General features: G+C 48.1%; 4 protein-coding genes across 8 annotated transcripts; 2 read left to right on the top strand and 2 right to left on the bottom strand.

Moving 5' to 3' along the window:
- Nucleotides 1-92: 92 nt before the first annotated feature.
- Nucleotides 93-1,362, bottom strand: znhit1 (zinc finger, HIT-type containing 1). Its single transcript, XM_084698358.1, has 5 exons — nt 1,315-1,362; nt 903-1,076; nt 713-792; nt 421-590; nt 93-292 (listed from the first exon to the last, which is right to left on the bottom strand). Exons 1-5 carry the CDS (start codon nt 1,334-1,336, stop codon nt 271-273), a joined length of 468 nt encoding a protein of 155 aa, XP_084554484.1. The 5' UTR covers nt 1,337-1,362; the 3' UTR covers nt 93-270.
- A 425-nt stretch (nt 1,363-1,787) lies between these two features.
- LOC146287707 (serrate RNA effector molecule homolog) lies at nt 1,788-9,994 on the bottom strand. Its single transcript, XM_084697740.1, is given in 22 exon segments — nt 1,788-2,029; nt 2,259-2,367; nt 2,588-2,680; nt 2,787-2,943; nt 3,332-3,525; nt 3,640-3,793; nt 4,004-4,174; nt 4,418-4,609; nt 4,766-4,844; nt 4,934-4,995; nt 5,085-5,275; nt 5,408-5,579; nt 5,663-5,782; nt 6,070-6,230; nt 6,336-6,505; nt 7,787-7,975; nt 8,147-8,218; nt 8,220-8,291; nt 8,415-8,466; nt 8,469-8,558; nt 8,906-9,030; nt 9,841-9,994. Coding segments are annotated over 21 exon segments (2,694 nt in total). The 5' UTR covers nt 9,024-9,030; nt 9,841-9,994; the 3' UTR covers nt 1,788-1,953.
- A 355-nt stretch (nt 9,995-10,349) lies between these two features.
- Nucleotides 10,350-15,652, top strand: LOC146287706 (queuine/queuosine transporter SLC35F2-like). 4 transcript variants are annotated; one of them, XM_084697743.1, is made up of 10 exons: nt 11,212-11,291; nt 11,496-11,532; nt 11,792-11,900; nt 12,235-12,407; nt 12,538-12,665; nt 12,906-13,065; nt 13,224-13,380; nt 13,577-13,629; nt 13,989-14,143; nt 14,634-15,652. In XM_084697743.1, exons 3-10 carry the CDS (start codon nt 11,809-11,811, stop codon nt 14,922-14,924), a joined length of 1,209 nt encoding a protein of 402 aa, XP_084553869.1. In that variant the 5' UTR covers nt 11,212-11,291; nt 11,496-11,532; nt 11,792-11,808; the 3' UTR covers nt 14,925-15,652. The 4 variants fall into 4 exon arrangements, with proteins under 4 accessions (XP_084553870.1, XP_084553867.1, XP_084553868.1 ...); XM_084697744.1 differs by lacking the exons at nt 11,212-11,291; nt 11,496-11,532 and adding an exon at nt 10,350-10,509; XM_084697741.1 differs by lacking the exon at nt 11,496-11,532 and having other exon boundaries at nt 11,155-11,287.
- A 940-nt stretch (nt 15,653-16,592) lies between these two features.
- elmod1 (ELMO/CED-12 domain containing 1) lies at nt 16,593-20,982 on the top strand. Of its 2 annotated transcripts, none has more exons than XM_084697746.1 (10): nt 16,593-16,609; nt 17,645-17,790; nt 17,907-17,935; nt 18,035-18,132; nt 18,331-18,460; nt 18,840-18,973; nt 19,267-19,335; nt 20,070-20,120; nt 20,342-20,475; nt 20,807-20,982. In XM_084697746.1, the coding sequence occupies exons 1-10, from the start codon at nt 16,593-16,595 to the stop codon at nt 20,980-20,982; spliced, it is 984 nt and encodes a 327-aa protein (XP_084553872.1). The 2 variants fall into 2 exon arrangements, with proteins under 2 accessions (XP_084553872.1, XP_084553871.1); XM_084697745.1 differs by having other exon boundaries at nt 20,037-20,120.
- Nucleotides 20,983-22,562: the final 1,580 nt, after the last annotated feature.

Raw genomic sequence — 22,562 nt, 5'->3', positions numbered from 1 at the left:
CGGTCCTTCCTGCATGTGCATCTGTTTAACCCTGGACCTTCAGCTTCCTGGTGTAGTTAGACCAGGAGGCCTGCTTCCTAATGCGAGTTTACAGAATAAGCCAGGTTTATGTGAGTTACTTACCCTGACATGAGCTTGACTTATTCTATTAACTAGCTTTGTGGAACAGGCCACTGGTCAGGCTGGGAGTTCATTTGAGAGTGATGTGTTGCCCCATACCCCTCATACAAGCTGCAGATTGAAGTGGTTAACAGGTAAAAGAGGAGGCGGTCACACAGTCCACTTGAGACATCTGTAAAAGAGGAGAGGAGGAAGACCGTTTTAGTTTTGTCACATTTCAGAACTGAGACCTTTGTGGTTAGGACTATGGTGGATTATCAATGGCAACGTTAACAAACATGTAGTCCACGGTACAGTTACCTGGTCTCGTGATGTGTTCCCAAGCAACGGACACAGCAGTAGCGCGCCCCGCAGGACACGCACGTGTAGTGGGACGGAAAACCGCACACCGTGCAGAAGTTGCGCTGGGGAAGTTTGGACGACTCGGCGCATGCCGTCAGGTAGTTCGGTCCTTCTGTACCGCTCAGGTCCTGCGGCGGGACAGAACGTGAGGACTCAGGAAAACGGACATGGAGGAAGCGATTAAAAAGGGAGAAGTGTATTTGCTGTGATGTATCGATAGATTAGGCCAATTGTCTGGAAATGACTTTACCTCCTCCTCCAGCAAAGCTTGGAAATTCTTTCGAAATCTAAGTTTAAAATGATCTCCCCGTGTCTTTTTTCTCTTCTTGCCTGTATAACAAGGTGTCGAGAATATAGGTAAGCGTAAAGAAAAGTGTAAAGAATAAAGCATAATTAGGACATTTCCCAGTTGAGGATGTAGGCCTATTTACACAGCCTACCAGATTCATTGCTGTCATCAAACTGTGGTAGTCTCTTAGCTAGTTGCTGTGGTAAACTGGCGTGAGGGTCATCTTGAAAGTTGTCTTTTTCGAGCGCTTCTAACTGTCTGACCAAGCGACGCTGGCGCGTGGCGCAGTCCAGAACGCGCCGTTGGTTTGGATCTTGGGAACGCACTTAAAATAGTAAAAACATCAGCATGAATAACAATATATGTTTGACGGCCGCCTAGAAAATCTATATCGTTGCCATGTCAACAGATCGGATGGTTAGAGGCTATTGGGCGGTAGACCAGCTACGCATCAATAGCGGCATTGGCATTGCACTGCTTGTGGACGAAATAACGTGAAAAATTATAAATAAATCGTGTTTGTTTTTGTGTGTAAAACACAAAAATCGAAAACTGCATCCTACCTGATATTTTCTTATCCACCATAACAGCCTTTTCAGTTTACGGGAACGCGTAAGGGACAATTGTATTATGATCACTCGCAAAATACAATGTTTAGGCTATCTCCCCAAAATATTCCTTACATGAAGACGAAGCTATAAAATATACAATTTTCGATTAAATCGTGTTATAAAATTTAACTCACATACCTATGCATTCAAAGACCCTTCACAAAATATGTTGTGTAGCCTGAGGAACTAACAAGGATGGAATGTGATATTTACTTGACAATAACAATAGATTTGGACAATAACTTGAATTTGCTTTATATGACCAGGTCATACCATCCTATTATACATCTCTGTATATTTCGCCCACAAAGGAATCATTCCATCAAATTAAGAGGTAGTCATATTGCACACCGTCTCTTGATTGAATGCATCAAAGTCGTATTTTAATTTATTAACTGTTGGTTTGCAGCCAAACACAATACACATTTTCCAAGTAATGTTTATTAAAATAAATGTTAGAATACAATGCTTGCTCTAGCCTTAGATCTACAGCCAAACAAATTAATTAATCACAGTAGAGGACAAAACGGGCTAAATATCACAGGCTGATTGGTTAACTACGACACTAATTACTAAAAAAGATTAAAAACTCTAGAAGAATTCCACATCATCCGGAGCATCCAGGTCACGATACTCAATGATGTTGCGAGGATCTCCTCTGCTCATCCTAGAGAGCGAGAGAGAGAGAGATAAACAGAAAGAGAGAGAGAGACAGACAGAGACAAAGAGAGAGACAGAGAGAGATAGACAGAGACACAGAAAGAGTGAGAGAGGGGAAGAGAGTGAAGGAGACAGTAAAGAGAGAGAAGAACGTTGATGACTTGACAGGTTCCATGTGACAGCTGAAGGGGGGGAGGGAGTTGAGCTGGCTGATCTGTCATTGACCAGGGTCTCACCTGTTGTTACGGGGCTTCCCCTGGTAGCCCCCGCCCTGCCCACGGAAGTTGTCATAGTTACCCCTGCCGCCCCCCCCTCCGTAGGGGTTGGGTGGGTATGGGGGTCCACCTGCAGGGAGGAGAGAGAGAGAGAAAGAGGGTCATACTGAATACATGGCATGGTTGACGACTTAAAACAAGAAACTACAGTTTTATGTACGGTTTGTGAAAAGCCTGGGTAGTGTTTCCACTGAGAAGTGAGTTGAACCCGTTAAACTGAGTAGCACCATAGGAGGGAGGACTAGAGAGGAGGACCAGAGGGTAGAGAGGTGGGGGGGAGCAGTGCCTACCTCCGTAGCCCATGATGGGAGGGCGAGGCTGGCCGAACCCCATGAGACCCTGGTGTCCTTGGGGAGGGAAGGGCAGGCCAGGGGAGAGCAGCCCTGCAGAGAGGACACAGAGAGGGCATGTTGGTGTGTTGAGAGAGAGGAGGGAGAGAGGTGCATGTGTGTCTGTAGTAGTAGTAGTGTGTGTGTGTGTGTGTCCCACCTTGTCCTGGTCCAGGAGGCATGTTGGACTTGAGCTCAGGAAGGCTGGGGCGCTTGGCGTCCAGCAGGAAGTTGTTAAAGAACTCCACCTCCTTCTTCACCTCCTCGATCTTGTCCCCGTGTTTATTCAGGATGTGCTTACGCACAAACTCTGGTCCCTATTGGTCAACACAGCAGAAAGTCAGGGGTCAGCAAAGACTAGCTCAACAGAGACGCATCTTCGGGTTCACTGAAACACTTTAAAACATCGTTGTTAGTTTCTAAAACTCTTTAAATGGGGGTTTATGGTTGACTGTAGGTTAACACAGTTCCATGGTTGACTGTAGGTTAACACAGTTCCATGGTTGACTGTAGGTTAACACAGTTCCATGATTGACTGTAGGTTAACACAGTTCCATGGTTGACTGTAGGTTAACACAGTTCCATGGTTGTACATGAAGCCCTCTGTGACCCTGCCTAGAAAAACGGCTGTAAAAATCGAATCTGATTTAAAATACGCAGCACAGTTTTAGCGGTGTGTCGTCAGACGGACGTGAACTCGCTCACCTTGAACTTCTTCCCGCTGAGAGGGCACAGCCACTTATCCTTGCCGAGCTCCTGGGTGTTGGCCAACACAAACTTCTCCACCTCCTGTTCCGGATCCTTCCGCCCCATCTTCCCTGCCTCGTCCTCGGACAGAGTCTCCTTCACACTGAACAGAGGAAGCAGCTTCTCCTCAAACGTCTTCTGCCACTGGGACACTGTGGGGGGAGAGAGGGGGGGGGCGAGAGACTTGAGGGTGTAGGAAGGGGCGAGAGACTGACGGGTATAGGAGGAGAGCGGGAGGGAGGTTACTGATTGGACAGCATCATTACCCTCTCCGTGGGTCACCCTGTTGGGGGGGATGGGCCCCCGTACGTGCATCAGACCACAGCGGGTGGGCATCTCGTCCTCGCTCGGGTACTCGCACGAGTTGTAGTAGTCGATGGAATGTACCACACGCAGGTAGAACAGCAGCCGGTCCAGCACCTGAGGTGAGGGTACAGGTGAGGGGGTGTGAGGTTCAGGTGTGTGTGAGGGACAGGTGTGTGTGAGGTTCAGGTGTGTGTGAGGTATAGGTGTGTGTGAGGTTCAGGTGTGTGAGGTTCAGGTGTGTGAGGTTCAGGTGAGGTTCAGGTGTGTGAGGTTCAGGTGTGTGTGGTACAGGTGTGTGTGAGGTACAGGTGAGGGTGGACAGACCGTGACCAGGTTGTCATCTCTCTCCACGGTGATCTCTGCAGGGTTGCCCTCCCTGGTGCCCTCCTCTGGGTCGGCCCCGCCCGCGCTGCCCAGTAGCTCCTCCTCCTCCGCGCTCACTTCTTCAATCAGGTAGTCTGTGATGTTCTTCATGATGGGGTTCTGGCCTGGCAGCTGGACCAGGAAGTAAAGGGAACAAAACCAGGAAGTTAGGGCACACAACCAGGAAGTTAGGGCACACAACCAGGAAGTTAGGGCTTACAACAAGGAAGTAAAAGCACACAACAAGGAAGTAAAAGCACACAAACAGGAAGTAAGAGCACACAAACAGGAAGTAAGAGCACACAACCAGGAAATGAAGTAGCACACACACTGTAGCATAACATATATCCCAGTGTGTTAGGGTTGGGGTCCTACCTCCAGTCCCGGGGAGTCCCCCTGGGGGCGGTGGCTCCATAGCTGGCCTCGCTCGTCCAGAGCGTGGATCAGTTTGGCCGACAGCTTGATGTCGTTGCGCAGCACCTGCTTGTGCTGCGTGATGCCATTCACGTTGCGGATCCTGCGAGCCAGGTCCCTGTTCACCCCAGGGGCCAGCTCACAGTCCCGCAGCTGGGGGAGGAGGGGGGAGACAGGGTGTCAGACCAGGCCGGGGGGGGGGGAGACAGGTGGGAGGAGACGGGGGGAGACAGGAGACAGGAGGACGAGAGACAGGAGGGAGGAGGTCAGACCAGGCTGAGAGGGGGAGGTCAGACCATAGTGACTCACTCTGATGTTCTGCAGGTTCCAGCAGACCTCCTTGATGTTCACGCTGCGGTCGAACGTCACCCAGCAACGCCTGTAGAACCTGCCACACGGAGACAACCGCCATTGGTCAGTGAGCAGGCGGGGGCGGAGCCACGCTGGGGTGGGGTGAGGTGAAGTCTACCTACTGACCTGCGTTCTGGGTGAGGGTCTGACAGACACACGCGCAGGAACCCAGGATATCTCCTGCACAGCTGGAGACAGACAGACAGAAGCTGGTCAGGTCTCCATGGAGATCCATCCGTCTGTCATTATTACAGATATGATGAAGACGACGACTCACAGAGACGATCTCCGCCTTGGAGATGGAGGGAGCGATGCTCCTGAGGAACAGAGAGCAGGTCCTGTGGAGAGGCCTGGGTCTGGGGGGCTGGTCCTCCTTCGTCTTCTTGTCCTCCTTCTCCACCTCCCTCCCCTGCTCCCTGCCCTGCTCCCTGGCCTTCCCCTTCTCCTCTTTGCCCTCGTTGCCACGAGCTGGGGAAGCAGACAGATTGTTGAAATTCACCATTCTATTAAATTCATAAATATTTTATTGCAGGCTCTCGAGAATTTCGGCATGAAGTGTACATTTTCTTCAGCACGTTTTAAACAAGTGTGATTTCTCACTTTCCCCCTCTTCCTCCTCCTCCTCATCCTCCTTTTCCTCCCCCTCCTCTCTCTCGGCTGGTTTGTCGGACGAGCGAGAGTTGGAGTCAGAGTCGGAGTCAGACTCGCTCTCGGAGGCGCTGGCTTCGTCCTCGCTGTCGCCGCTGTGCTTCCTCTTTCTCTTCTTTCCCTGCTGCCGGCCAATGAGAGAGAGCGCATGCGATGAGGTCATGAGGCTTGTTACCGTGGAGGAACGTGATGGGTTCCCAGACTTACCTTCTTGGCTGCAGGTGTCTGCACCATGCCGTCTTCCCCCTCCCTCTTCTCCTCTCTCCCTGGGGGGCCGTCTACCACCGCCGCTCCTCCCCTCTCGGCAGAGGCGGCCTCGCCCTCGCCCTGAAACACACGGCAGCTGAAACACTCGCTCTGAAACACACGGCAGCTGAAACACTCGCTCTGGAACACACCGCAGCTGAAACACTCGCTGTGAAACACACCACTTCTGAAACACTCGCTCTGAAACACACCACAGCTCAAACACTCGCTCTGAAACACACCACAGCTGAAACACACACCCTTTCTCCCTTGCCCCAAAACACACACGCCATGGATCACAGCCCTGCTCCACACCTCTGCCCTCTTGCCCGCTAACGGAAGCTTTTCTGGGACCCCCTCATACACACCTTCTCCTTGTCCTCCTTCTCCTCCGGGGGTTTGCTGTCCCCAGCCGCCCCCCGGGGCTCCTCCCTCTTGGGCGGCTCCGGGCCTCGCTCCTCCTCCTCCTCCGAGGGAAGCTCCAGCACCTTCAGGTCGTGATCCGTCCCTCCCTCCATCTTGATCACCGCTGGGAGAGGCAGAAGCGCGTCAGCCTGGTAGAGACCAACGCCACCCAGGAGAGACCATCCTGGAGAACACCAACCCCAAACCACACCTCCGGAAGCTCCCCTACCTGCGTCTAGGACCTTGACGATGGCCGGACCGCGATCGATGTCCAGGGAAACGTTGTCGAACCAGCCGTTCTCCATGAGGAACATGTACACGTTCAACCTGTTCTGCAGGGCGCTGTGGGTCTCCGCCCGCCGCCGCCCCACCTCGTCTGGGTGGTACTTGGACCTGAACCTGCGTTGGGGGTAGGGGCACCCGAGGGAGAGGGGGGACAAGCCAGGGTGGAGGAGAAGCGTCTGTTAGAGATGGTAGAGACATCAGTACATAACTGGGCCCCCTTGGACAGTTCTTGACTGTGGCTCGTGCAGAGAAACGAAAATGTTTTGATCTGTCAGCTCGTGTACGGAACACATCCGCTTGCTTGTTATCATACTTCTACGTGACAATTAATCAGAGCTAAACAGATCGACCATCTTTCTCTGTGTGCTGGTTAAGTTTGTGTTTGACAGAGCGCTAATGTGAGGTGAGGTTGTGTGGGTGTGACTGGGCTCTAATGTGAGGTGAGTTGTGTGTGGGTGTGACTGCTGGGGCCATGACGAGGCAGAAACGAGACACACATTATGAAAGACTACAGAACATCTGTACAAACTACTGACATCTCATAATCAGTTTGAACATTTCAGAAGAGCAAGTTTGCCATTGTGTGGACTAAATTTACCTTATCTTCTCCCAGTTTAACAACACATATATATAGAGAGGGTTCTCTTCTGTAGAAATGTGCTCCACTTCACCCTCATACTGTGTTTGTGAACGCACAATTTGATTTCGGTTAGGGAATTCGATTTGATCGAAATATATGTACGAAAAAAAAGAAAAAAATGGAGGGGGAATAAAAACCATCAGACACTTAGAAAAGAAAACTCCTCGGCGGCCGTTGGTGAACTGTGCGTCTATCTAACTAAGATCCCTGTTACTTCAGATCTAGAGCATCTGCATTGGGCGCAGTGCATGCCCTGACTGACTAGCATCGCGTCCTGACGAGAGAGTCACTTGTTCTCATCTTCCAAAACCTTGTTGTGAAGGGAGGAGGAGTGGGAGGAGGGAGGAAGGGTTGGTTAAGGCAGTTACACATTGACAGAACAGCATAGACACACTAAGACGCCGGGCCTGTGGGAGTTAGAGACAGGTCAAACTGATTTTCGGCGACGACACCATGGTACATTAAATTATTTTCTAGTCTAGTCACAGATCTATGCGCTGTCTTTCCTAAGCAGAGTGCTTGAAGGAGAGGTTAGTCAGGATAACCACAAACTACCACTTCACTTCAATGTAAAGCTGCAAAAAAGTTTAAAAGAACAAAACATGTGGAACATGATATATTGTACATTCAGACCCCTCGTAGGCCGCACAGAGAGGTTGTGAGCACAGATAAAGCAGCTTTACAAGAAACAAAAGCTACTTTCCTAACATTACTTCCTGACTAAGAAGGAATAACAAAGGCTGTGATCATCGTACCACTCCTCATCTTTGTGAGTGAGGAAGAAGTCCTGCATCTGCTGCCGTCTGAAGTCCATCTTGTACTCGTTGTATCTCTTCACGGCCTCGCCCTCATCGACAGAGTCATCCAGAGACAGCAGGAACTCCTTAAACGTCTTCATCATCGGAGGAGGAGGACACAGGTCCAGGTCGTGGATGTTGCCCAGCCTAGCACACGCACACACACACAATTATATCAGGAATCCAAGGGCCTTAAACGCACACAAACCCCTTCAACTCTGACGGGACTTGATCGTTCTTGAGTGGGGAGCCGTGTTGTGTGGAAGGAGCCTTAACAGAAAGGAAGTTCTACTGAGCAGAACAGCCTGTGCTCTTCACCTGGCCTGGATGGGGATGCTGTGGTGGTGCTGCATCAGGTGGAGATCTGGGGGGCCCCAGGGCTGGGGGGGCATAGCTGGGCCCGCCACTCCCTCCGTAGCCCAGGTCATAGCCTCCATGGTAAGGCTCTCCTCCATGGTCATCCCTGCTCAGGCGGGAGTGGGGGTTAGAGATGCATGCTTGTATTATTATATTGTTTTGATCTGGAGGGAGTTTGAATAGGAGAGATATTAAATACGACAGCAGGCAGGTACATCTCGTCTCTCACCAGTCTCTCCTCATGCGTTTCTGCTGGGGGCTCATGTCGTGTCGAGGGGGGAGAAGCGCTCCCTGCGCCCCCTCTCGTAGTCCCGGTACTCTCCCCGGCTCCGCCGCTCCCGGCCGCGCTCCCACTCCCTGGCCGAGGGACGCCGGTTTACGGAAACACACAGAAACACAGTTAAATCACCAACTCCTTCCAGAGAGAAGACGGACACAGCACAGGCTTTTGATGCCGTCAACCACCACATGTCCAAATGCTCTCCCATGCAGAAACTGGTTCAGAAATTAGCTTTTTACATTTAGTCATTTAGCAGACGCTCTTATCCAGAGCAACTTACAGTAAGTACAGGGACATTCTCCCCGAGGCAAGTATGGTGAAGTGCCTTGCCCAAGGACACAACGTCATTTGGCACAGCCGGGAATCGAACCAACAACCTTCTGAAGTCTTTCAGAGACTTGACTGTACCCCACTATGAAGTCTGTTCCCTCCTTCTCACCTGTCGTTCCACTCATCTCTCCGCCTGTCCTCTCTCTCTCTGGAACGGTCATAGTCACTCCTCTCACGGCGGAACTTGTCCCTTCTTCTGCGATCATATTCATCATCGCTGTCTGCCATTGTGCTTCTGTGGAAACAACCCCGTATCAGCTACAGATTCGTTGCCATCGGCAGAGATTAACCAAAAACCATGGCTACAAATCCAAAGTACATTGATTTAATGTTATGATCAAATAAAATGAGGAATCAAACAGAAGTGTACATTTTAGCAAGATACGCCTGCAATCTGAACGAATTATTTAAACGCAGTGCCCAACACGGCCGCCAGAGGTCAACTTTTCACAGTCAGCCAAGTCTGGTCGGTAGTTGAGACGTGATTATTTTACACCGTGCTTGGTAAATACAGACCACTCTTTGACGACGTGCTTTTTATATCCTCAGATTGTATGTTGCTTTCGATAAAAGCATATTCTAATCCAATTACAATTACAAGTCAGTTTTCAGACAGAGGCTCGTTAGGCCGTTTGGTGTAACGCGCCAACCCGGCGTAAACCTCAAGCCAACTAGCTAGCTACACTAGCTAGGCTAACAAACTAGCTAATCATCGAGACAAACACATCCCTGTCTTAATAATAACGTATTTTGTACGTGAATCAAAAGCCGTTGTATGGTTTTACTAAAACTCAAAAGAATCACAGCCCGTTTTAGAACCTAGCAAGGTAAACTCGGGTTAGCTAACTAGCAATACTAGCTAGCTCTCTAGCTACTAGCAATTTAGCATCAGCAAAGATATCTCGCTAGGATCAGTGCCATATTTGATACCAAACAAGATATAGTTTAATTTTCACCAATGGCGTCTTTCCAACGTGTAAATTGAATCTAGTTATGTTAGTAAGGGGCCAAATAACATCCATATAAATACATTTGCTAGAGCTACCTTTGGTTTCAACCGCTGCTTTCCACTTTCTTCGTAGTCAAGTTTGGTGCAGTGTGAACCGGAACTACGTTTTTCTTTCTGTCAAAATATTTCAAAATAAAAGACCATCTTCCGTTGATTACGCTACATCTTACGTTTATTACTAATACGTTTTCATCAAGTGTTTCAACAATTTTAAACCAAGTATTTATCGAAGACTAGTGTCCGCCGCAATCACAAAGACAAGGTATTTGCACACCAAAAACACGTCTCTTATTAAAAGGCGAATCGTCATATCCGGAAATGCATCCACGGCACGTGGACATGTAAATAAAGAGTTTAGAAGCACTGGTACTGCTTTTATACTCTTTAATTATACACTGCATAGTGCTTCTATAGCCTACTCTTTGATGTAAACCGAAAGTTGCATTTTTTTCCTGTTTAATGTATTGGTTTCTAACGGTCCAGTAGCACAAGACTGCCACTTGCGGTTTAGATGCGGAAGTACAGGTGTGTAAAGATGATAACGTCTGAAAAAAAACCTGTGGCCTTCAAAGAAGTAAGATAATAGATATCTACAATGCTATTTTGTCTCGACCACACACACTGACAATGCATCTCCACCAGCAAAGGCTCAAGAACTCTCAAGATATTTTGTGGCGCTGAAAAAGTTTGTTAGAACACTTAAAGGTAAGACTTTTGTCAATTGTCACTACTTTTAGCAAGATATTTAGCTTTGTATTCTGTAGTAAAACGTATTGCTATAGACTCGTTGGTAATTGAAAAAAATCGAACCTAACGTTGACGTTTAAAAGCAGTAGTATGATATAAATCAAATTGTTTGTGAAGGCAAAGTGTAATGTGTATTTTCTTGATAATTGAAGTTACGTCTGGTGTGCAGAGTAAAATACTTTGTCGTTCTGTTTCAATAACAACTTTTCGTGTATCATTCCTGCTCCCTAGAAAACCTTGGGATAACATCCAGATCCATCTCTCTCTCTCTCTCTCTCTCTCTCTCTCTCTCTCTCTCTCTCTCTCTCTCTCTCTCTCTCTCTCTCTCTCTCTCTCTCTCTCTCTCTCTCTCTCTCTCTCTCTCTCTCTCTCTTCCTCTCTCTCTCTCTGAGATATATTTTTTTTCCCATTAGTAATTCACGTATAACAATTATTTATTTATTACAATAATGTCACATCTGCAAGGCATGTACATGTAACTTGATGAATAAATTAGTCAACTTTAAGTTCAATTCACCACTACAAGTTTGGTTGCAGAAACAGAGGCGGGGCCAGTATATGAGTGTGTCTAGCCAAACCTTTGGACCAATCCCGGTGTAGAAGGCGGTCCTTTGCGTCATGCAAAACAATCATGTTAGATTGGCCCATGGGAGAGCCTGGAGCTTTCGTGCCACGAGAATTTCCAAATTTCTTGAACGCGATATTTGTAAATATGGACAAGGAGAACTATGTCTACGTAGGTAGGTGGTATATATGCTTTGTTGGATATGTGTGGTGCAACTTTTTATATGGACAATTTACGTTTGATCAGCCAATTATTGTAGTCTGTTTATCAGCATACTTCTAAACTTGGGATTCTAACAGTGAGGCTTGCAATTTGGGCTGGAAAGTCAACTAAATATGCCCACATTTAAACTACATGGGATTTTTTGTCTTCCTAGTAGACTCTCGTACAGAAGGCTGGGATAGCCTATATCAGAGGTCAGTCCAACCGACCATTAGGAAAACGCATTAAAAGGGAATCATCTGGATTAAAGACTTGCTCTTTGTAGTCGACCACAATCTAATGAGTATGAAATTCCTGAGGAGATTATTCTGCCTCATCTGGAGTTAGCCTGGCTTCTGAACTCTCTATACGGTTTATACTGTACGTGTATACCAATATTAACACCGTATATTGTGTTTTTCCCCTCGCTCTCTGTGTGTGTGTGTCTCTGTCTTTGTGTGTGTTTTCTCTCAGGATTACCTCAGAAGGCGATGGAGGGCTCAGAGCGAGGAGGCCTAACAGGCTGGGAGGGTTGCAGCAGCCCTGCTGCCTGGGTCAGAGCGAGCAAGGATGTTTTTACATGGTGAGAGGAAACACAAACACCCGCCAAGACTAAATAAACATCCCTGCTGGACTACACATACAACAAGCATTCCATGTCCCTACAAATATTATCCTGTGGATACATTATTTTTTTTAAGACCTTGTTTTCAAGTTGAAGTTATCCTCACTGTTGGGAAGCCTGAAAATCAAGCGTTTCATGTTAGTATAGGTCAGGGGTGGGACGCACGACTGCAGATGAAATAGTCATGGGTTCAGACCCCCTCTCCCCACTACCCCACCTCTTCACTGTGAACAAAAGCACGTGCTAAGCGGATGTTCCTGGTCGTTAACCGCCTGTTCCCCTGCTTTCTGAGGCGCCTGCTGAAGACCATCTCCATGGGCCAGGCGCTGTCTCTGCTCATCTGTGGGACGGCCGTGAGCTGCCAGTACCTGGCTGAGGCTGGCGTGGAGACGCCCATGATGCAGAGCTTCCTCAACTACGCTCTGCTTCTGCTCACCTACACCGCTGCTCTCTGCTGCCGGAAAGGTACACTGCACACCAGATACTACAACCGACACACTATGGACTACTGTTGTTTGTGTTGTTAGCTGGTTGTGTTTTTGAGTCCTTGGTGAACACCTGTGTTGTCTGCCCCTGGGTACCTGGGTCTTGATAGGTGAGGGGAACATCTGGCAGATTTTGAAGACCAGATGGTGGAAGTATCTGTTAATGGGTCTGACAGATGTGGAGGCAAACTATGCAGTAGTGAAGGCCTATCAGTTCACCACCCTGACCAGCATACAGGTACCAGTTCACCACCCTGACCAGCAGGGTAGTTTTATTGCAGTAGGTTTTATAATCACTTTACGTATGTTGCTTTGGACACTTTTGATTAAGCGTCTGTTAAATGAATATCATGTAAATGTCAGATATCAAGTTTTTACAGAACGTGTTTGTGTGCTGTACGTGTGTGATATTGTGTGTTTACTGTACGTGTGTGTGTGTGTGTGTTTACTGAACGTGTGTGTGATGTGTGTGTTTCAGCTTCTGGACTGTTTTGTGATCCCCGTATTGATGGTGCTCTCCTGGTTCTTCCTGAAGACGCGCTATAGGCCGGTTCACTTTGTGGGTGTGGCTGTGTGTCTGCTGGGGGTGGGGGCCATGGTGGGGGCAGATTTGCTGGCCGGACGAGACCAGGGATCTAGTAAGATATTCACACTGTTATCTGTCTCTGGAAGAACTTGTGTTCCATGACTGGAATGTAGGAAGTTCATTACCCTACACTGATCTGTGTCTGTGGTCAGGTGAAAGGATCTACAGGCATCAGTTAACTCTTATTGTGAAATATTCCATGTCCCCCAGCCCATGCCGTGCTCCTAGGAGACGGGCTGGTGCTGGTGAGCGCAGTGCTGTACGCCGTCTCTAACGTGTGTCAGGAGTACACTGTGAAGAACCTGGGCCGCGTCGAGTTCCTGGGCATGATGGGCCTGTTCGGAACCGCCATCAGCGGAATACAGCTGTGAGTCCCACTTCCTGTCCCTGCTCCACTTCCTGTCCCTGCTCCACTTCCTGTCTCTGTTTTCCTTCACAACAGCTGTACTCGGTCTGGTCTTAAGAGACTGCGCAGGGTCAGCTGTAGTCTGTTGATCTACTGACACTAGTCCCATCAGATCTACTGAAACTTCCCTCTCCCCTTCCTCTGTCCTGTGTTGCAGAGTTGTGCTGGAAACGAATGCGGTAGCAGCGATAAAATGGGATTTAAAAATAGGTGAGTGTTCCCCAAATTCATTACTCATTCACATTAGATAGCTTTTTAAGCTACTGTCAGACTCTCTCCTCAGAGAAGAAGCAGTGTATTTCTCATCCCAGCAGCTGTGTGTGTGTGTGTGTGTGTGTGTGTGTGTGTGTGTGTGTGTGTGTGTGTGTGTGTGTGTGTGTGTGTGTGTGTGTGTGTGTGTGTGTGTGTGTGTGTGTGTGTGTGTGTGTGTGTGTGTGTGTGTGTGTGTGTGTGTGTGTGTGTGTGTGTGTGTGTGTGTGTGTGGGGCCCAGCACACCTGAACAGCTGCTTTTAAAACCCTCCGGTCAGCCTAATGGGATTGTGCTGTGTGGAAACGCTTGTCTCCTCAGCCGGGCTGTTTGCGGCCTACACCCTGTGCATGTACGGCCTGTACAGCTGCATGCCACTGGTGGTGAAGACGACCAGCGCCACGGCCGTCAACCTGTCTCTGCTCACCGCTGACCTCTTCAGCCTCTTCTGTGGACTGTTCCTCTTCCACTACACCGTGAGTTCCACTGGGTGTAGCTGTGGTAGAGGGTATGCTCTGTGGTAGAGGGTGTAGCTCTGTGGTAGAGGGTGTAGCTCTGTGGTAGAGGGTGTAGCTCTGTGGTAGAGGGTATGCTCTGTGGTAGAGGGTGTAGCTCTGTGGTAGAGGGTATAGCTTTGTGGTAGAGGGTATAGCTGTGTGGTAGAGGGTATAGCTCTGTGGTAGAGGGTATAGCTCTGTGGTAGAGGGTGTAGCTCTGTGGTAGAGGGTGTAGCTCTGTGGTAGAGGGTGTAGCTCTGTGGTAGAGGGTGTAGCTCTGTGGTAGAGGGTGTAGCTTAAACAGACTAGTTTATAGTTAATTGTATATTAGAGGAAGCTTGAGGTGCAGTTCTCAGGCAGAGAGATAGTGAGGTAAGAAGGAGGCCAGAAGCACGTGGAGCTGATGGGCTTGTCAGCGTTGAGGGACTGGATGATGACCCCCTCACCTTCGCCCTCTTCCCCCCCTCAGTTCTCCAGCCTGTACATCGTATCCTTCGTGGTGATCACGGTGGGATTCATCATGTTCAACGCCGTGCCCACCCACGGCCCTCACCCCCCTCCTGTACCTGAAGAGGAGGACAAGACGCCCAGGGAAGAGGAGGTGAGCCCCCCGGGCCTGCAAGAGGAGGAGCGGGGTGGGGAGCAGGAGGAGGTGAGCCCCCCGAGCCTGCAGGAGGAGGAGCAGGGTGAGGAGCACAAGCAGAGCTGCTTCAGAAGGCCTGTTGTCACATATGTCACAGAACGCTGCACCAAGATGTAGCATCGCGCTCTCACCTCTTCACGTGTCGTCCACACACATGAACGACACAGGCCCGTGAGGCACGTTCCGGTGCCATGTGTTCTTACTTACAAGATGGCCGCCTGCTGGGTTTTTGAAGGAAGTTACAACTTTTGAAGTGCACACGGATGCGTGCGACCAATTGGAGCATGGATGTTTCACGATTCTTGCACAGTAGCCAATCGGTGCGTGGACCATTCTGTGCAGACAAACTGCAGTGAGAACGCAGCTTAACGCACTGGCTTGGTACAGACCCCTCTAGTTACAGTTCTGACTGGCTGCTGTCGTCCATTGTGGGGACCAGTCTGTCCTGCTGAGGTCGCTGGACACTCGTGTACATGTCACTGGACACTCGTGTACATGTCACTGGACACTCGTGTACATGTCACAGGACACTCGTGTTCATGTCATTTACATCACAGCACTACCTTGTCTCCATCACTGTTCCAAGTCCCAATCTGCTGGTTTGTTAATGTATTTTTTGTTTTGATATGTTTTGTATACAGTCATTTGTATGCTGATATGCTGCTCATTGAAGAGATAATCATCATTTTCAAAAAGAAATGATATGCCTTTTTAAATTGTTGTTCATACATGAATACCATTTGCGTTTGTTTATATGGCTGGTTACTGATCACTTATTTATATATTTGGGTCATTAAAAACATTGTTATTTTTCATTAACTTTTTTCAATAAAGATTCATTTGTATCGTTTAAGTTTTTTGGGAATATACGCTAATACTGCATATTTTGCTGTTTCACATAGGCTCAATCAAAATCCAAACTGACTGTGGGAATATTTTCATATTTTAAAATCATACAATGAAGGCAAGATACAGCATCAGGTATCCTTAATGAATATAGCCCAAACTACATACCATACAAAAGGCCAAATTCCCTTTGCTCTAAAAAATAAATGTAAATTTTAAAGTTGGTTACTTTTGTTATTGACTCAAGATTGTCGGACATGTTTAACGCTTGTACCGCGTTGCTTGCCGCTCCTCCTTGCCGCGCGGCAGCTGTTCTGCATTGCGATGCCGCTGTAGCGGCGGTGTACTGGTCCCACCCACTCTACTCAGTGACGCTTCCATCATGGACGAAGAACAGGTACCAGTCATCGAGTAAAGAGGACAACCGCGCACCAGTGAAGCGGCCACGACCTGCGGCATTTTTTTATGTCTACAAGCATTGCTTAATATATTATTTCGAGTGAGTCTAATCATTTTTGGTGATATATCTTTATACGCTTTTTGGACGCGTATTTGACGTGTTTCTCGAGTACAGGGATTCTGCGTGGTGTCTGGGGCGCAGATCATTCATTAAGCCGCTAGCCGTGAGACGTGTTGCTATACTGCACCAACCCAATCAGTTTGGATTCCGTATCATTAAGCAGTTTATTAATTTATAGAGGAATACATGTTATGTTTTTGCCGTCTGGTTTTGAACGACGAATTTGTTAACCAGCCAGGACCATGGACAGCACCATAAAACTGCACTCACTAATAAGCCGACTGAAGCTTATGTTTACTAAATGCACTGATCAATGATGTCAGTATAAACCTTGCTTCACTTTTGTACGTCCTTCCACTGCAGGGTCGTCAATTTTGGCTGAACGATTCTGAGGAAGAAAGAGAAGGAAACCGCCCAAGATGAAGCATTTTTTGAGGTAGGCAAATTACTGCATTTTGTTAGCAGAGCTTGGAAAAAAAACGAAAGAAAAAAAAACGCATTACGTTGACACTGAATAGCAGAACATGCACAACACATGTTCAGGATTTGAAAATAGTATCTACTGTAGATTTGACTCCATTCAGTTCTCTATTGACGTTTTAAAAGCGATCTTCACAAGTGAATCTCAAGCACACGCCATGTAGCCTATCTCGTCTCTGTAGGAAAATATGTAGGCGGTAACGGGTCTGTGTGGGTCGTTAGATACGGTGCAGTTATAACGGGTTGACAGACCAGCCTGCCTTAATCTTAATTATGGTGCGGTTATAGAGAGCTTAGAAACCAGGCTTCGTAGTTGCGGTGCGTGCGTGTAAAAGTGCGCTGCACCTTTGGCGTCCTGTCGCTTGGTTGTGGATCGATCTCAGGACCGTAGCTAACGGAGCTGACTAACGCATGCGCAACAGGGCCTGTATGCTGCTTAGCATGCCGGTCCTGTCTTGAGGCAGAGGTAAACCCGCGAGCGGCCAGAGCTGGGGGGTGTCCTTAGGGATCAATAAAGTGAATTGAATTTGATGCGTTCCTGACATTTATCGAGTATTAGGTATAATGTTTTCGCTGGCATGTCTACAGTACTGTAACATACCTGCTTCAAAAGGCTGTTTCCTACTATCATCACTGTGGACTTGGTAGTGCTGCTGTTTGACTGTTTGTCGGCCTGTGTTTCTAATGTTGAGATAGAGAGGCTTTTTTTTCCGGTGGAAACTTCTACTGAATCAGAGGTTTGAGAGTTCTATTTATATCGTCTGTGATGGGAAGTATCTTAGAGCCTGCTAGAGGATTCTGTGTGCCTCTAATCGCACATCCCGTCCTCTGTCATGGGAGACAATGTGCTTTCATCATCTCAGACGCCCCCCTCTGGCTGACAACACAACACCTTCCTTCTTCAGCCGCCTCCGTGCCTCTCTACATAACACACCTCACTCTCTCGCTGTCTCTGCTCTGCCTCTCTCCTCCCCCTTCTCTCTGTCCCCAGGGTAGTATCACAGTTTCTTGTGTTCCTGTACTGTAAGTGTTTGTGGCGCGGTCTGAAGTTTGTGGTGAGGAAATTGACGGGGCGCAGTGAGCTGCAGAGGATCTGCTACAACAACAAACCTGGCGCACGCAGGACCCTCAAGATCGGTAGGCCTCCTTCCTGCCTGACTGGAATTACACGATCAAACATCACCCTCCGTGATTCATGTTGCTTCTGCAAGTGTCAGACGTGTTAATGAAGTCGTCTTGTTTCTCCCCTGCAGAATCGTCTCTACGACACTCCAAGCATGAGGTACGTCTGCTTAGAATCTATACAGACCAGTATAAAATCTATCCGGACAAGTATAGAATCGATCTGGTCTATAATCCATCCCATTCTCTCTCACGCCAGCTGTTGCAGTCTGCTCTCAGTGTCCACCCGGATGCTGTGGAGAAGACCATCGATGACATCATGACCCTGAAGAAAATCAATCCTGACACCAACCCACAGTAAGACTTCTCACCTCTCACCCCTCCTCACTTCTCACCTTTCCCTCTCCCCTCCTCACCTCTCTCCCCTCCTCTCTTTCCTCCCCCTCTCCCATCTCTCCTTTCCCCTCTCACACCTCACCTTACCCAGACTACACAGTATCTATTCTCTAGCCCTTCCTCCAGGGTGACCCCCTGTGTGCCTCTGTCTCTCCCCAGGCTGGGCATCTCTCTCCAGGCCAGCCTGTTCCAGGTGGTGGGGTACCGGGGCTTGGTGGCTGAGGTGGAGAAGCTTCGCAGGGAGCCGTACGACAGCGAGAACCCTGACCACGAGCAGATGCTGATGAAGGTACACTGTCACTGACTGTCACTGTCACTGACTGTCACTGTCACTGTCTGTCACTGACTGTCACTGTCACTGTCTGTCACTGTCACTGACTGTCACTGACTGTCACTGTCACTGTCAGTCACTGCCAGTCACTGTCACTGTCAGTCACTGTCACTTTTTGTCACTGTGTGAGACGCTGGTACCCCCCAGGAATGTAAGCATTAAGCTAGACCAGGGCTAGACTTAGGCTAGTCACAGACCAGATTGATGGATTTTTGATTCAAGCCTTTTCTAGGCATTTTAGGAGTCCTTTGCTAGTCTCTGTTTATGTGGATGTGGAACGTGTATGTAGAACACGTAAGTGGAACATGAATGTGGAACATTTGTTTCTCCACTGCAGCTCTGGAGAGAACTGTGTCCGGACTCCCCTCTCACTGGGCGAGTCTCTAAGCAATGGTGCGAGATTGGTTTCCAGGGCAACGACCCCAAGACAGACTTCAGAGGCATGGGTTTACTGGGCCTACATAACCTTTTGTAAGTGTGTGTGTATATATATATATATATATATATATATATATATATTTGCTTCATAGAGACCCCTTACCTTACAGAAAAAACATGGTCTCTGATATGTGACTTAATAATAATAATAATAATTTTCCCCAGTCATGGATTAGGCCTCGTCCCAGACTGTGGAGATCTTCACTGAATGTTTCTCTTAGTTTTGGATTCATGTCTGGGAAACTGTCTGCTTGTGTTTGGGTCATTGTAGAAAATAGAAAAATGAACAGAAGTATCAAACACTGCGTCATGTTTCCTTCCTGTAGGTATTTTGCGGAACATGACAAGGCCACAGCTCTCCAGGTGCTGCACGACTCCCTCCAGCCCAAACACAGGTAGAACACACACACCCTCACTCACACGCACACACATGCACGCACGCACACACACACACACCCTCACCCTAACCCATAGCTCTCATTGCTAACCTGTACTTCCACACCGCTAGCCTTCATTGCTCATGGCATTGCTGTGCTTTTCTAATGATTTCTCTGGTCACTCACCACCTTGGTTCAGTTAAACACTGTCGTCGAGGCCTTCTGCACTCCAAGGCTCGTTCTATATCCGTTTGGCTTGATCAGCATCTCATTCAGCACGCTCACCGTCTCATGCCGATGTTGGTGTCTCTCCACCCCTTCCTCTCTCACCTCGGAGCGTACGCAGAGACGCAAGGTACTCCATTTCACTTTCATTTCAGAGCAGCGAACGTTTGCTTGCAGGACATCTTGGTTTCACGTGCTTCTTATGTGCTGCTTCTCTTCGCTGTCCGATACTGAACTCAACACCACCAGTAGAGCTAGATCCAGCTCTAGTCATGGTTAGTTAGTTGCTCAGGTCTGTATTATCTTAGATTTATGAGTTTAAGAAGATACATAGTTAGATGTTACTCTCAAACACCCTTTCATGTGAGGAGCAGTGAGATCAGGTTCTTCCTGGTCTTAACCAGAGTTAGAGGAGAGTTATACTAATCCTAATCGTAATTTAGTCTTGATGCTAACTTAGTCTCTGTCCTGACTTAGTCTCTGTCCTGACTTAGTCTCTGCCCTAACTTAGTCTTTATCCTCCTCAGTAAAATGTCCAAAGCAGAGTGGGAGAAGAAGAACTTAGACAAGGCTATCGGGTGAGTATCTGATCCCTGGCCGTCTGTGAAGAGATGTTTATGTTCTACTTTATGCAGCGGCTAAAAGAGATTGAATCTGGACTTGTCCCTTAGCTGCATTTCTCCCTGTTTACACACTGTCCAACAAAGCATAAAAAATGCCCCCCCCCCAAAAAAAAAACTATACATCTTCAATTCCCATGTTTCACAAGATGTAAATAAACCCCTTCACGACCTTCCAGGTTCTCGTTTGCCATCGTGGGGATCAACATCACGGACCTGGCCTACTCCATGCTGGTCAGCGGAGCCCTGAAGACACACCTGTACAACGTGGCTCCAGAGATGCCCAGCCTTCTCCACTTTCAGCAGACCTTCTGTGAGTACGAGCTACAAGGCCGCGATCACGCTGGGAATAAAGCTTTGAGCAAGTCGTTACATTAAGGCTAGCTCACCTGGAGAACCAGGTATTAGCATGGTTTTAGCTAGATGACAACCACATATTAGCATGGTTCTAGCTAGATGACAACCAGGTATTAGCATGGTTCTAGCTAGATGACAACCAGGTATTAGCATGGTTCTAGCTATATGACAACCAGGTATTAGCATGGTTCTAGCTAGATGACAACCAGGTATTAGCATGGTTCTAGCTAGATGACAACCAGGTATTAACATGGTTCTAGCTAGCTGAACCCATGTTGCTCCCCCAGGTTACCTGATGCAGGAGTTCCACCGGTTCTGGATTGAGGAAGACCCCTGTGACATCATGGAGTTCAACCGCGTACGTTCCAAGTTCCACAAGAAGGTTCTGCGCCAGCTGAGGAACCCGGACATGACACTGTGTCCTCATTTCTCCGCCTCTGATCTCCACCTGGTCAATCTGTAGACACGCCCCTCCATCACCTCCACCTGTAGACAAGCCCCTCCATCACCTCCACCTGTAGACACGCCCCTCCATCACCTCCACCTGTAGACACGCCCCTCCATCACCTCCACCTGTAGACACGCCCCTCCATCACCTCCACCTGTAGACACGCCCCTTCATCACCTCCACCTGTAGACACGCCCCTCCATCACCTCCACCTGTAGACACGTCCCTCCATCACCTCCACCTGTAGACACGCCCCTCCATCACCTCCACCTGTAGACACGTCCCTCCATCACCTCCACCTGTAGACACGCCCCTCCATCACCTCCACCTGTAGACACGCCCCTTCATCACCTCCACCTGTAGACACGCCCCTCCATCACCTCCACCTGTAGACACGTCCCTCCATCACCTCAGATTTAAAGTCAGCTGATCTCTTTGATATCCAGCCCCCTTCCTGGCCACTCCACATCACTGCCAGCAGCTCCCCCAGTACACACACACAGACACATATACACACACATATACACACACACACAGACATATACACACACATATACACACACACACAGACACATATACACACACATACACATATACACACACATATAAACGCACACAGAGACACTTACACACACACATACACACACATACACATACAAAGACACATATACACACACATACACATACAAAGACACATATACACACACGTACACACATACACACACACAGACACATATACACACACATATACACACACAGACACATATACACTCACACACACATACACACACACAGACACATATACACACACATACACACACATACACACACACAGACACATATACACGTATATACACACATATACACACACATAAACACACACACGCGCCCACACAGGCTCCTCCTCTCATGGCAACGTTAGACCACCAGCATTGCAGAGGACCTAAGGATTGTAGGTGTGGAGAATCCACCACAGTCTCTCCAAGTCATTCTGTCGCTTTAACAGTCAACAACACGATTGTATAAAAACCCATAGTTGCCACTGATGTTATCTAAATGGGTTTGGTAATATTACACGCGTTCTTAATTAGCCCCTCGTCAGTGCAGAGTAATGTGATAAAACGTCTGAATGTTGGACAGGGGAGCTAAGGTAGGACGCAATGCCTCCTTTTAACCAGCAGGTGGCGGTGTTGATAATGCAGCACTGTCACGCTCAGAGCCGGTTAACCTATAAAGCAGCTGTAGCCTACTATCTGTGAATAGGAGATCGCGTTCTGTGTAATGTAGGCCTATTCCATACCCAGTTGAGGCGTACCGTTGTGTTGTGTGCACAGAGACAATGTATTGAGGCTTTTTATTTGTGAAACAAGCCAAGAAGGTTGGCTTTAATCATCCAGTGTTGCCCTGAGCAGAAATCCAGTTTGTCAATCACAGTGTCATTTGCCTAATCATCCAGACACTGCATCGTATTTCTGTTTCGAATGCATGATTCACTTCAAGAAAGCCAAATCGCTTTGCCAAACGTAGAATGAAAAAGAGATAACAGTGACGGGCAGTGCAACTAATTTCTCATTCTGATAATGTCAATGTTTAAA

The sequence above is a fragment of the Hypomesus nipponensis genome, chromosome 5 (assembly GCF_054491055.1).
Source record: "Hypomesus nipponensis isolate SF chromosome 5, ASM5449105v1, whole genome shotgun sequence".
Classification (NCBI taxonomy): domain Eukaryota; kingdom Metazoa; phylum Chordata; class Actinopteri; order Osmeriformes; family Osmeridae; genus Hypomesus; species Hypomesus nipponensis.
The sequence above is the reverse complement of the archived record's forward strand: the minus strand, read 5'-3'. Positions and strand labels throughout refer to the sequence as shown.

Coding starts and splice junctions, on each gene's coding strand:
- znhit1 (XM_084698358.1), bottom strand. CDS start 1,336: ATGGTGGATAAGAAAATATCAG. Junction 793..902: donor TGATGACAGCAATGAATCTG/GTAGGCTGTGTA, acceptor CTTGTTATACAG/GCAAGAAGAGAAAAAAGACA. Junction 591..712: donor AAGCTTTGCTGGAGGAGGAG/GTAAAGTCATTT, acceptor GTCCCGCCGCAG/GACCTGAGCGGTACAGAAGG.
- LOC146287706 (XM_084697741.1), top strand. CDS start 11,170: ATGCAAAACAATCATGTTAGATTGGCCCATGGGAGAGCCTGGAGCTTT. Junction 11,901..12,234: donor AGCAAGGATGTTTTTACATG/GTGAGAGGAAAC, acceptor CTGCTTTCTGAG/GCGCCTGCTGAAGACCATCT. Junction 12,408..12,537: donor TGCTCTCTGCTGCCGGAAAG/GTACACTGCACA, acceptor GGGTCTTGATAG/GTGAGGGGAACATCTGGCAG.
- elmod1 (XM_084697745.1), top strand. Junction 20,121..20,341: donor AACTTAGACAAGGCTATCGG/GTGAGTATCTGA, acceptor ACGACCTTCCAG/GTTCTCGTTTGCCATCGTGG. Junction 20,476..20,806: donor CCACTTTCAGCAGACCTTCT/GTGAGTACGAGC, acceptor TTGCTCCCCCAG/GTTACCTGATGCAGGAGTTC.